The sequence below is a fragment of the Apostichopus japonicus genome, chromosome 4 (assembly GCF_037975245.1).
Source record: "Apostichopus japonicus isolate 1M-3 chromosome 4, ASM3797524v1, whole genome shotgun sequence".
Lineage (NCBI taxonomy): Eukaryota > Metazoa > Echinodermata > Holothuroidea > Aspidochirotida > Stichopodidae > Apostichopus > Apostichopus japonicus.
Window position 1 is genome coordinate 11,988,252 of NC_092564.1, and position 12,070 is coordinate 12,000,321.

Genomic DNA, 12,070 nt, shown 5'->3' on the forward strand with positions numbered 1-12,070 from the left:
GAGTTTTTATCTTTACAGGTGCATGTCGATCCAAGGTGTCTCGTAAAATTGATTCATAAAGATTTACACAGGTATCCAAATCTTGATATTCAAAGTGAGAATCAGCGAAAGCGGAGCAAATATCAGCAGAATAATTGACTAGGTCTAAAGCCTTCAGATTACGAGTTTTAATCGTAACTGAGGGTAAAGGAGGCTTTTGAAGATTCAGGTTGCATGAAAGAGCATAATGATCTGATAAGCCTGGTAAAACACAAATATCAGAAAGCAAGGTGTATCTTTTCTGGTAGTTCGCGACACGCTGATTACCCTACGAATCTGAAGTTTATTTTGGAATTGGGTGTTGTGTGGGCGTGCAGGGGGGGGGGGGGCAAAAAAAAAACCTGATTTATGATTTATGAAAAAAATAGAAATCATATAAACAAACAGCCTTTCCCGGTCAGATAATTACACGAAATTGGTGTATAACAAAGACAAGGGTGTTTTCCACTCCAAGTCTAATTTTAATGTCGATGGGTGTTCAGAGAGGACAAGTGAGGGGGCTGAAAGAGGGGGTTTTCCAAATTGTGCACTTATAAAGAACACGTATTTCTATCGGGTCCTTTGGGACCACGTATCTCCCGAACGGAAGCAGATATGGACCTGGGAGTTGCAAATTTGGGCTCCTGAGCATCGGTTAACCCCTGTTACGTCATTTGGGCGAAATCGATTTAGGATCGATTTTTGGTCAGTTTTGGCAAAAACTGCAAATCAGGTTTTTTTCCCCCACGCCCCCAACAAACTTATATAGCAATAAACAGACAAATATTTGCGGATGAACAAAACCGCGTCCAAAACTAGGCGCGTATCCAGGGGGCGTTGGGGGCGCGCCCCACGGGTAAGAAAAAGAGGAGAGAAAAAAAAGAGGAGAAAAAAGAGGGGAAAAAAGAGGGGGAAAAAGAGGAGGAGGAGAGGAAGGAAGGGAAAAGAAAAAGAAGAAAGAGAGAAAGGGAGGGAGTAATAGAAAAACGCCAAGACATCGGGAAGAGAACGAGGAACAGTGACATCATTATAGCGCTGATCCCTATTATAAACACACGGTAGCCAGTGACGGATCGAGGATTTCGGAAGGGGCGTGCACCTCACCCTACCCCTTACACCGACAACTCCATTTTTGACGTTTCCATTTTTCCTCTCTCACTACTGTATCTATATATTATATACTCTATTTGGTCTATCATAACGCGCGCGCGTGTGTGTATGGACGCCTTAAATTATTGTACAACTGTGCCATGAAACCAACTGTGGCTGGTCTCGAACTCGACTGAGTCGTCGGGGAACATGACTCTTTCGGGAAGGGGGCGACCGCCCCTCCCCCCGAGCATATTTTTTTTTTTGATATCGCTAGTAATTTTAAAATAGAAAATGCTTAGATACAACTAAGAAGGCATGGGGAGTGTCATTGCCAGCGATCTGGGAGGAATTTTCGGCCAAAATGTTTTGTACGCTTCGCGCCAACTTATGATGGCGCTACGCTTAGATAGTTTGCCTACAGACTTCGCCCCTCCCTTGGAAAATACTCGCTACGCGCCCGTTCGAATTTGTTAAGCAACAGCAGATATCATATCATATCAATGAGCATGAAAATGGCGTTCCAGGGTGAACAGCTTCAAAACTGTCTGTGTGTGTATAGTCAAAGGCGAGGGAGCCCAATTTGATTTGGGGAGCTGTAACGACTTGCGCGAAAAATATATAACCAATATTTTTCGCGCGCTCCGCTCGCGTTCAACATGTTAATGTCAATATCATAAAAGCAAGCATCGGTTATTACATCGCATGCCATCGTGTACCGTACGGTCCCTGAAAGTTGCGTAGTACACCGCGGGATGCCCATTTAAACAACGAAATGTCTTATGTAGATGCAATTTATTTTTCTTTCAGTATAGGTGCCCGAAAAATTCTCATCATATTGGCCGAATTTTCAGGAAAAAAATATTGGACGGAGGGGGGGGGGGGGTTGGCAGCCCACCGCCTCCTACGCCTATGTGTGTAGTGCTCGGTTTCGGAAATATCTGGTATTTGTTTAATTTCCTTCAACCAAGTTTTATAATAGCCGTTATAAGAGGTTTTAATATTTGTACCCACAATAAATGAACTGTGTCTGAATTTTCGAAAATTTCCTGACCAACATTCTTCATCATATTTTCCTCTACTCGTGCAATTTTGGCCTGTCTGTTAGGAGTTCAAGGAGGTTTTTCTATATTGGTTGTCCATAGATGATTTTTTTTTGCAACATTATGGGTATGTTTTGAAGTGAGTTTATTCACGAGAAATATGAATTTTCAAATTTTGAACAAATAATGGGCTTAAAACCTTCAAAAGTGGACTGTCGGGTATTGTGGGCCGCGACGTAGAATCACCTACAAAAGCAATGATCCACAGGACATGCGATGAGGTCGAACATGATGTGTGACTGGTGACAATTTTCAAAAAGGTTATGGATGGGGAAAAAAAGCTAATGGGAAATACTTGGTTCTCAGGCAAAAAGTGTACATCTGGGTGGTCATTTTCAAGCCCGAAAAGTGCCATTTCCGGTGATCTGGGGGGGGGGGGGTATCAAAACCAGAAATTTTCTTGTACGCTGCGCGCCAACTGATGGTGGCGCTCCGCTAAGATAGTAATACGCGCCCCCGGTTTAGAAAATCCTGGATACGCCCCTGACTACTGATGGAAGCAAGTATAGGGCGTCTTGCGAAGCGCTGCAAGGGACTACCTATAGAGAGCCTCGCCGCTAGGTTTGGATTTGTTGTTGTTGAAATATTACAAGGCTTGTGGGCTTCGTTAGTATCATACTTTCGGCCCTTGAAGAACGTTGGTACAATATGATAGAGGATAGCGGGAATGCAGGATTACTTCTGTAATAAAATTCCTGCTGATATGTTAAAGACCACTTAACGGCAATTGCGACATCCTATCATCCCAGCTAGCCTGACGTTGAGAAATAACCGTTTAACATCAGAGGCCAAATTTACCAAAGAGGCTGGACTACCAACAGTAAAGCACCGACAGGGTATTTAACAGACTATAGGAATCAAAATAAGGGCCAACAGGAAACAACATAAATTTATGGCGTCTAAAAAAAATATGTTTGCAATTTCTCATTGATGTGACACGTTTTCAATTTGCAATGACAAACGTACCACAGGCTTTGCGCATTACGCCAACGCGCCTTTTCCGGAGGGCAGCTGAAGACGAATCGAAATGATGGCGCTATTTACATATTGATTTAAGAGTCGTGTCTTTATACTGCTCTGACTGTTATCAAAAAGTTTATAACTGACATGCACATTATTGACTGCACTATTGTTCTGTTGTTTTTACGTGAAAAGAACATTTTGGTAGAGATATATAAAACAATGAATTAACATAAACGCAACAAGTATCTTGATATAACTGTGTTTAATTGTTAACAACAAATCAAATTGATAAAATCTTGCTTACAATTATCCATGATATAAGTTCTACTATAAGATTTGGTTTTTTCAACGTCGTAATTGAAGCGCCTGTTGAAGTAAAGAAACAAAGTAGTCAGCCAGATTCTCATGATATGCTCATTGCTCAACATTACACATAATATGATAGTAAAAGTAGGCCTAGGCTATTAAAGTAGGCCTATATAGTGATAAGTTATAGGCTCTTCAAATAATTCAGCTGCAACACATACCAAACCTTAAAAAAACTAAATTAATGATGGTTAACACATCATTAATTGGTACAGAAAAAGATACCGACTAAACACGTTATTGCTCGACTAGCTTGTTTGATAGCACCTTTATATAAACAATGATACACTCTACACAGAGTGTATCATTCAACAATGAATGTTCCTTCAGAAACTTAGTTACCCACACCCCCCCCCTCCCCAAAACTTCTCTCTGCCATGCCTGCTACCACCCCTCCCCTCCATGAGCCACGTATTAATCTTGACAGTTATACAAAAACGAAACTTGTTCGAAATGGTATGAAAATTATTATTAAATCTTAATTGGTATACTTTGGCACTTGTTCAAGCATTCATTAGTACTGAAGCCCCAACCAGCCTGCCCTCTGCACTTAAGACACTGTTGCAAAATCGGTAATGATTTTAAGAGCGGAGGAAATCTAAACAGATCATTGTGATCAGGAAGATAAAGCCTGGGCACTGAAACCAACCGAAGGTGTTCAAGTTGATCGATAACTGATACACGTACGTCGTCTCCATATATTGAGACTGTTATCATTCATCATGCATGACGGTGATACTGTATTAAATGTCTAGTGCCAGTGGCGTAGGAAGGTACTTTTGAGTGGGGGGGCTGAAGACTGATGGCCGGCCTGGGGGAGGGGTCTAAGGGGAGGGGGTGTCCCCCTCCCCTTTGGAATTTTTTTGCATTTCCAAGTAGCCTCAGATGCAATTTGGTGCAATATAGCACACTTCAACACCCACTCCATTTTGTAAACTTAATTTTGTATTTTCACCAGGCCTTAGATGCAATTTGGTGCTCCAAATGAGATTTTTTTTCTCATTTGGAAATGAAAAAGGGGTTTTCTGACTTGCGAAGCGGGGGGGGGCGGAATGATACTTCCGCCCCTCCACATTTTTCACTGGGGGGCTGGCGCCCCCAGCCCCCCCCGGTTCCTACGCCCTTGTCTAGTGCAATATGCACGATTCCCTTTAAACAGAATTATATAGCGACATCTATCTCAACCAAAAGGCAGGCGAAGAAGTGATCCATAGTTGCCCCCCCCCCCTCCCCCTCAATTAAGTGAGATTGGGAATGTACGAAACACCTACCGGAATACAGTAGCCGACCAGTTGACGTGAACATATATACATATTAGTGACAATAAACGTAGAAAAAATAATTAACGCAATCCCCCCCACCCCTTCATCATCACCCCACCCATCCCATCATGTCGAGAGAGTCATATCCGTGTCTTTCAAGGCTTATAGACATTGCTGGTAACAAGTCGGGCTTCAGAACCGATCCTATAGTTCCACTGTCTTCGGTTTGTGTGTGTTCCCTTTGTATGTGCTTTGGTACGACAAGGAAGTTCCTGGTAGCTCCATGATACGATGACCATGAAAGCACAAACTAAACAGAAATTCTAAAAAATAGTCAATGTTCTTGAGGTATTTCACACGATCACTGGAATCCAACTCACCAAACACGTCATAATTGCCATGGTTAAATTACACCTTTTTTTCTATCGAAATAGAGTGTTGAGTCATTGCTGAACCGAGCAGCAATAATAGTCAAATCATTGTTGCATGGATTGAATCTCTTGAGAAATCCGTTATTCCACGTTCACTTTACCAGTATATGCATGCAATACACGTATTCAACTGACGTTTATTACATATACATACGCCTGCATTCATGCAATTATATATAACATCCAGCAGTAGCCTGTTTGCCAACCACCTTTGACGTCAAGACGTGACTTATATTAGCATTTTCTTTCATTAGTCGACATCACTCTCGGACACCACGGACGATTTAATCCATGATACTACGTCATTGTACAAATATCCATACACAGTCGCTTATATAGTCTTTCGTTCACACAAGTAATATTTCAACTGTCAAATTGTATTCTCTAAAGGTGAATATCTTATGCAAAAATATAAAGATGAGACGCAAATTGTGATCAAAACAATATAATTACAATTTTGAAAAGATTCACCAGTTGGCGAATCCAGAAGCGTTTGTATTTACATTAAAAAATAGAAATTAATAACATTGAGTACATTAAATGTACTGAAGAGCGCAAAAATACATGGCTGTATTTTAAGATTTCTGGGTAAAAACGTTTCTTAGGTATGTCAAATTGCAGATATACTTGTAGTTTTAATACGCGTCACTAAGTTGTTTGCTGTCATATATTGCTATAAGCTTACTCTTTGCAGCCAAACAACTGAGGCAAAAAGAGATATTTAAGTTATAAAAATGAATGCCTTGTTAAGGCCCAACAGCTCTAAGAAATGTCTATTTTGTTGGAATTAGCCAATATACCGGTACCAAAATTGATCGTAATTAAAATAACAAGTATGACGTCACCATATTCCGTCGTAAGTATGGAACCAATGCAGCTAGTACAGAAGCTGCCGGGGTTGGCTCGTAAACGTCGTTTGTATATACCGATGGTGCAGGGGTCAAAGGTTATCAGTATACCTTTACTGCCATTAACATTTAATGTTCATGGACGTCTTCAAGTTTTAAAGCAGTATTTCGCTATACATACAACCCTATAAAAAGATTTACTTCAAAATCGAGATTGAAGAAAATTATAAGAAAAGAGAGAGGCTTTTGAAGAATGTCTACCATGATGACATCACAGACCAGTGCAGCTATATATATACTGTAGTCCATACTTTCTAGAGTAACGGAATTTTTCCCTTTTCAAAATAGGTTACATTTATGTTTCTTTCAAATGTTACAACGGTCTACCGCCGGAATATTTACGGCAGAACATAATAATAGTGTAGATTATACCTCCAGGCAGCTCAAAATTATACATAGAGGTATATATCGTGACAAGAACTAGACTAACCCCAAACCGATCCTTTGACGTGCAAAATGAACAAGCTATTATTCTCTCTCCTCTTACAAAAGATTGTACTGCGGATAAGCAATGTGCACGTAGTCATTCATGTAGGCTTGTTGCCATAGTAACAATATTTATTCAACGGATTCATTCGGGGCTAAACCATTTCTTAGTGAATAGCATTAAGCGCTTAAAGGCAAGTACAATCATACCACACCTACTTATCGGTTCCTGCATTACAGTCAATGGTAACTTCGCAAGTTTATATCTTACGTACAAACAGACGGACATAAAAGTTGATCGGTTACCAACCTTTAACCTCAACATGTTTATGGTACCTATTCCATTGTTACCAAGGGACTCGTGATAAAATGACGTAACATCGTTTCCTGATACAGCGTGACATGTATACCAGACTGTCGGTAATCTCGACAGTTCCAAGTGACATACCCTATTGACGGGTGGATTCAAAAGGAACTTACTTCTAATACGAAGACCCGCCCCACCGCTCCCACCCCCCCCCCTTCTTTGACATGTATGCCAGTCCTGTCGCCTCGAATGAATTATTCAGGAATGGCAAGATTTTAAGTCAACGAGTTGGAATTTTCCGCGTGGTAGAAAGGCGTAGTAAACAACACAGCTGATACTCTACGTTACTCCATGTACATAATACTGACGTCACTGTTGAAACTCCCTTCACCACTGAATGGATACATCGTGCTTCCCAGTACTCTATCGGGTTCACTGTTAAAACATGCATGCATCTCTACGTCACTCCATATATACGTAATAATGACTGCAACTGAGAATACGCTTCGGTTAACCTTGGACGCTACCTCGACACTATATCCGGAGAGGGTGGAGTACCAACTGACATATGCCGCTTGGGTAAATGGGGCGACAGGAACATTTTAGTCCAGGCGCCTATATATAACGATGTAAGGGCACCGTTTGTACACCGCTGTACATGGCCCTGTGCAGTGTACTTTAGAGCTTAATATGATCTGAATTCCATTGAAGATTTACTAAAATTGTGTTTCCACTTTGCAATAAAAAGAATTTAAAAAACGTTTTGCAATCTTTCCATGACCTTTACAGATGAAAATTGCATCTTGCATTATTTTAAAGGCACAATCGTTTCAATGACAGCAACAAGACTTCCGTCATGGAAAAAAAGCTAATTTGATTGAATCAACTATGTCACATAATGCACATGTCATGTATGTAAAGGAACGAAAACAAGTTACTAAATTATATTTTCGATATATACATAACTTATTAAAAAAAAGTTTAAAGAATACGTGAACTATAATGTTGTTTACAAAGAAAACGAATATGCTACCTGGATATTATATTTCCCATATCATTGATGAGGCAAGAAAATTGACAATTTTAACTTGATTTAATATATGTTTCACATAATCTACTTGTTTATTATTCCTGTAAAGGTATATTCCGGTGGCATTAGTTAATTAATGAAATAAATTTAACATAATTTGATGCACAGAGCCTGCATCTTCACGTCATGCAAAACAACCCCATCCTTAGAGCATTTGGTATGGCGGAGATATGAATTTTTCAAAATTTTTGATTTGTTGGCCGGTGAAACTGATATCACACAGGTTATGACTAATATATTGATATGGGGTTTGTAATTATGCCACCAACCTGTATGCATGCCACCGGAATATTCCTATAATAGTGAAACTTAGGTAATTTCCCCAAAAAAGTTAACATATTGCCGTTTCTGCGATTGCGTGAACAGAAAGATACATTGTATAGAACAAGCTTATTATATCTTAAATGTTCAGTTCAGTTCGGATGATTTCCATGCACTTGTGTGTAAGATTACATGAATGATAAAAAGTATACATACATACATACAAAAATAAAAGTGGAAGGGAGCTGAAGAAGCCAGCTGCCCTTCACAGAATTTGGTAGTAAAAGAATAAGCAACGGCAACACAAAAAGTTAACACATGATTGCACGAGAATTATTTTAACCAAAAAAAGGGGGGGGGAGAAGGGGAAGTGAATTTCTCGTTTATACTATAGATTGAAATTAAATCTCTCACATGGACTGTTTTTGGAATTACTAAAATTATCTGACTACACTGAAATGCCAGTTGTTTGGCAATTCTCTTTACTATTTTACAAATCTGATCCCAACTAACATACTCTTTCGGTATACGGTAGAGATATTGACATAGTCAATGTCAATATTGAACGCTGTATGCAATGCAATTTATATATGGGTGGTTAAACAAGCCTGATTGATAAACCGTGTCGAGTCTACATGATATAATAGTATAAGGAAGTATATAAAGCCTACATTAAAAACTACATTCATATCTTTCTGCATGCACAGAGGTTAATGCGAACGACATAAAACCAACCATCGCCTTTAGCTTTACATAGCATTGACTGAGACACGCTGCTATGAACAATTTTGGCGCCGTTTTGTCTGTGAGCTATCATTTTGTAGATCGGTGAATATCATAGTGCCACTATAGGATATCTTCAACTAGAGAGGGGGGAGATGGGGCAGAGGGGGAGGGCGGGGGGGTAGGGGAGTTGTTCATGACTATTATATCTTTCACGTATATTACTCATAAAGGTTGTGGTTGCAGCTCATTTATGTATACATTCCATTAGTCTGAATGTCTTGGTTTTTTTTTGCAGATCTTGATACTGTTCGAAATTAACATTATGCACTTTATTAATTTCATCCATGTCAGCAACTTTGTGTTACCACCATTTATGAAGTTAATTACGGTAATGATTATGATTTTATTAAATTATAATGGGTATTGATTCATATATGTAGCACCTATATATGCCACCTCATCCATCCCTAACCCCATCCCCACCCCACCTCAAAAACACATATATACACACTTGAAAACTTTGGCCCGTTTGCCGAAGCTGTTGCCAAAGGCCTATATAGTCAAAGGTTTAGGCTCACGTAACCGTACAGGGATCAAAGAAGACCCAATCCCTTCATTTGCATTCTTCATTGTCTTGGTAACTAAATATCGTCTCAAATGACTTTCGGTGTTTCGGTTGTCTTGCTGGCATCCTTAACACTGCTCTGTCGGCAGCTCAGGACGTTCCCGTCAGAATCTATGCAGAAGATTTTACGTCGTTCTTTTCGTCTGCAAAAGTTAGAAATTATAGGATAAAAATGCAAAATTAGTGTATTGTCAATACATGACTTCGATCAAACCGCAAAATATAACCTATATTTAACATCCACCTATAATATGCTGGCGATTAAGGAAGCACACCATACTACTGTATTCATTCTAAAGTATCGTCACCAACTCTGTCGTCTATAACAGAGAACACACCCGAGTAATCCCCCCCCCCTCCCACCCTGTATGAAGGGCTATTGTTCGGATTCCACGGAACGCTACAAGTATTCTGCGCAGCGTGCGATATTCTGGCAGGATACACAATTCAAAACGTCTGAGAAAAAGTCTTTAGAAAAAGTTGAAACAGTTGGCTTACGATTGACTTGAATAACCTGTCACCTCGTAAACTATATACACTGTGGATGTTTGCATATGATGATTATGTGGCCCATGATACCCGCATTTTCTGAATCGAAAATCATCATGCCAAGTTAAGTGCATGCAAATGCATATGGAAATAATGCACGATTTATGAATATGCAGCGATATGAGTGAGTTATGAAACGTTTAAATGGAAATTGTTAGTAGGCCTATATAGGTGATAAACTTGCCCATGTTTCAAAGAACCAAGTAATATCATATGTTTTTACGACTAAGATACGAGCTTTTGAATAGCGTTTGGTGTTTACATGAGTTCGTTGAATAATGCAGTTCACCGTGTCGTGCGCCGGAATTTAAGAAGCTTTGTGAAAAGAAATAGCAGTTAGTACACAGCATACTGTTAGTGGAATGATGAGAAAGTTCAAGATTGTTGAATTTGATTTAGTATATATTTAACTAACACCTATGACAGGAGTTTTCAATAGACAATGTACAAACGGCCATATTCGGTCCGCGAAAGAGTTCAATTCGGCCATCGAAACAACTCAACTCGGATATCCAGCTACCCGGGTACCCTTATTAGACCTAATAGGTTTGAAACACCCTACCGGCCTTCCTTGAACATTGCGCAAATCTAGGTATTATGGAATTTTGAGTCTTATCTGGTCTTTGCTCCAACCAATATGTTTCTCTGGCCCTTGTAGAATATAAATTGAGAACCATTGGCCTCACGATGACTTGTTTCTTCGTAGTTATGTGAAATCAATTATATATCATGGTATTTGACATGTTGTTTATCATGAAACGGTTTTCATCCCATGTATGCTTATATTAGCGTAATTTGAAATGCATGGAAGCCTCCCAGCATGCACCAGTGTGCCAGCCCTCATCCATCTCAAACATACAATGCTGTTGTCTTTTTACAGTCTACGTCCATTCCATTCGATTAAGGAAAGACATCACAAGGACAATATATATATATATATATATAAATATATATATATATATATATAAATATATATATATATATCACCCCCACTCCCACCCCACCCCCACATCACACTTTCTTGGGCAACTCCGGTGGTTTAAGGAAAATAATGAAGCAGGATATGGTTAACACCACGACATCTTTGAAACACAGCTCAATTTATTTCTTTATATGCGCATGCCCATTGAGGGTATAACCAGCGGGAATGATAAACTTATACACTATCGAGTTTACTGTTAACCATTTACCTACACACACAAAAACAGCGAGTAAGACTTGCGTAGAAACTGCTCAGCAGTTAGAGAGAGAGAGAGAAAGATTAATGAAAGATGGAATACTGACTGTCAAAAATGGGCAAAAGATGGATTTGAAAAAAAAAACTCATGAGAGAATTGAAGGTGTTATCATTTCAGGTGCTGTCTAGAAGGTGAGCAATTGGCTTTTTTGTTCTATATATAACCTATTGTAATAATGTCCATTATTAGGATAGAAATGTTATCATGAGGCATGAGAAATGTCCTCTTGGGTGATATTATTTATGATATTATCCGTCGTCTCCTATCGGATGATTTACCAACAAACAAAAAAACATAAAAATTGATCCTTTAATTGTAGACGTAGAAGGCTAGTTTGGTCACTTTTAGGTGGTACAGATAGAGATGACTGCAGCCTAGTTCGGAAGTGGGCGAGATCAGTGGCAACAGATTAAGAACACAGCAGCTGCTATAGATGCATCATAGAGCGAGAATGTAGTAGTGGTGTGGCCACAGGTACAGTAAGTAAATAAATATCGATATGAATGTGATAAACTATGCGTAAACGTTCCTTTGACACGATGGTACTCTTTAAGAAAAGTCCCCCAGGAAGAAACCTGGGCACGAAAAACCAAACAACCGACTGATCCGCTCTCAACCCCAGTCCCCTTGCATCGAGACTGTGACTGTGTGCTCATCGTCAGGTGTGTATCACGATTCCCCTTGAAGGGCAACAGATACTATACATGA

The 12,070-nt window shown here is 39.5% G+C and overlaps 1 protein-coding gene across 5 annotated transcripts in view; it reads right to left on the reverse strand.

Moving 5' to 3' along the window:
• Positions 1–3,416: 3,416 nt before the first annotated feature.
• The window catches only part of LOC139966463 (uncharacterized), a 31,879-nt gene continuing 23,225 nt past the window's right edge, over positions 3,417–12,070 (reverse strand). For all 5 annotated transcript variants that reach the window (XR_011792673.1, XR_011792672.1, XM_071969484.1 and 2 more), the window contains one exon: positions 3,417–9,718. Coding sequence is in view for 3 of the 5 variants with exons in the window: in XM_071969484.1 (XP_071825585.1) it covers positions 9,604–9,718 (115 nt within the window). In the remaining 2 variants the exon portion in view is untranslated. The remainder of the gene's footprint in view (positions 9,719–12,070) is intronic.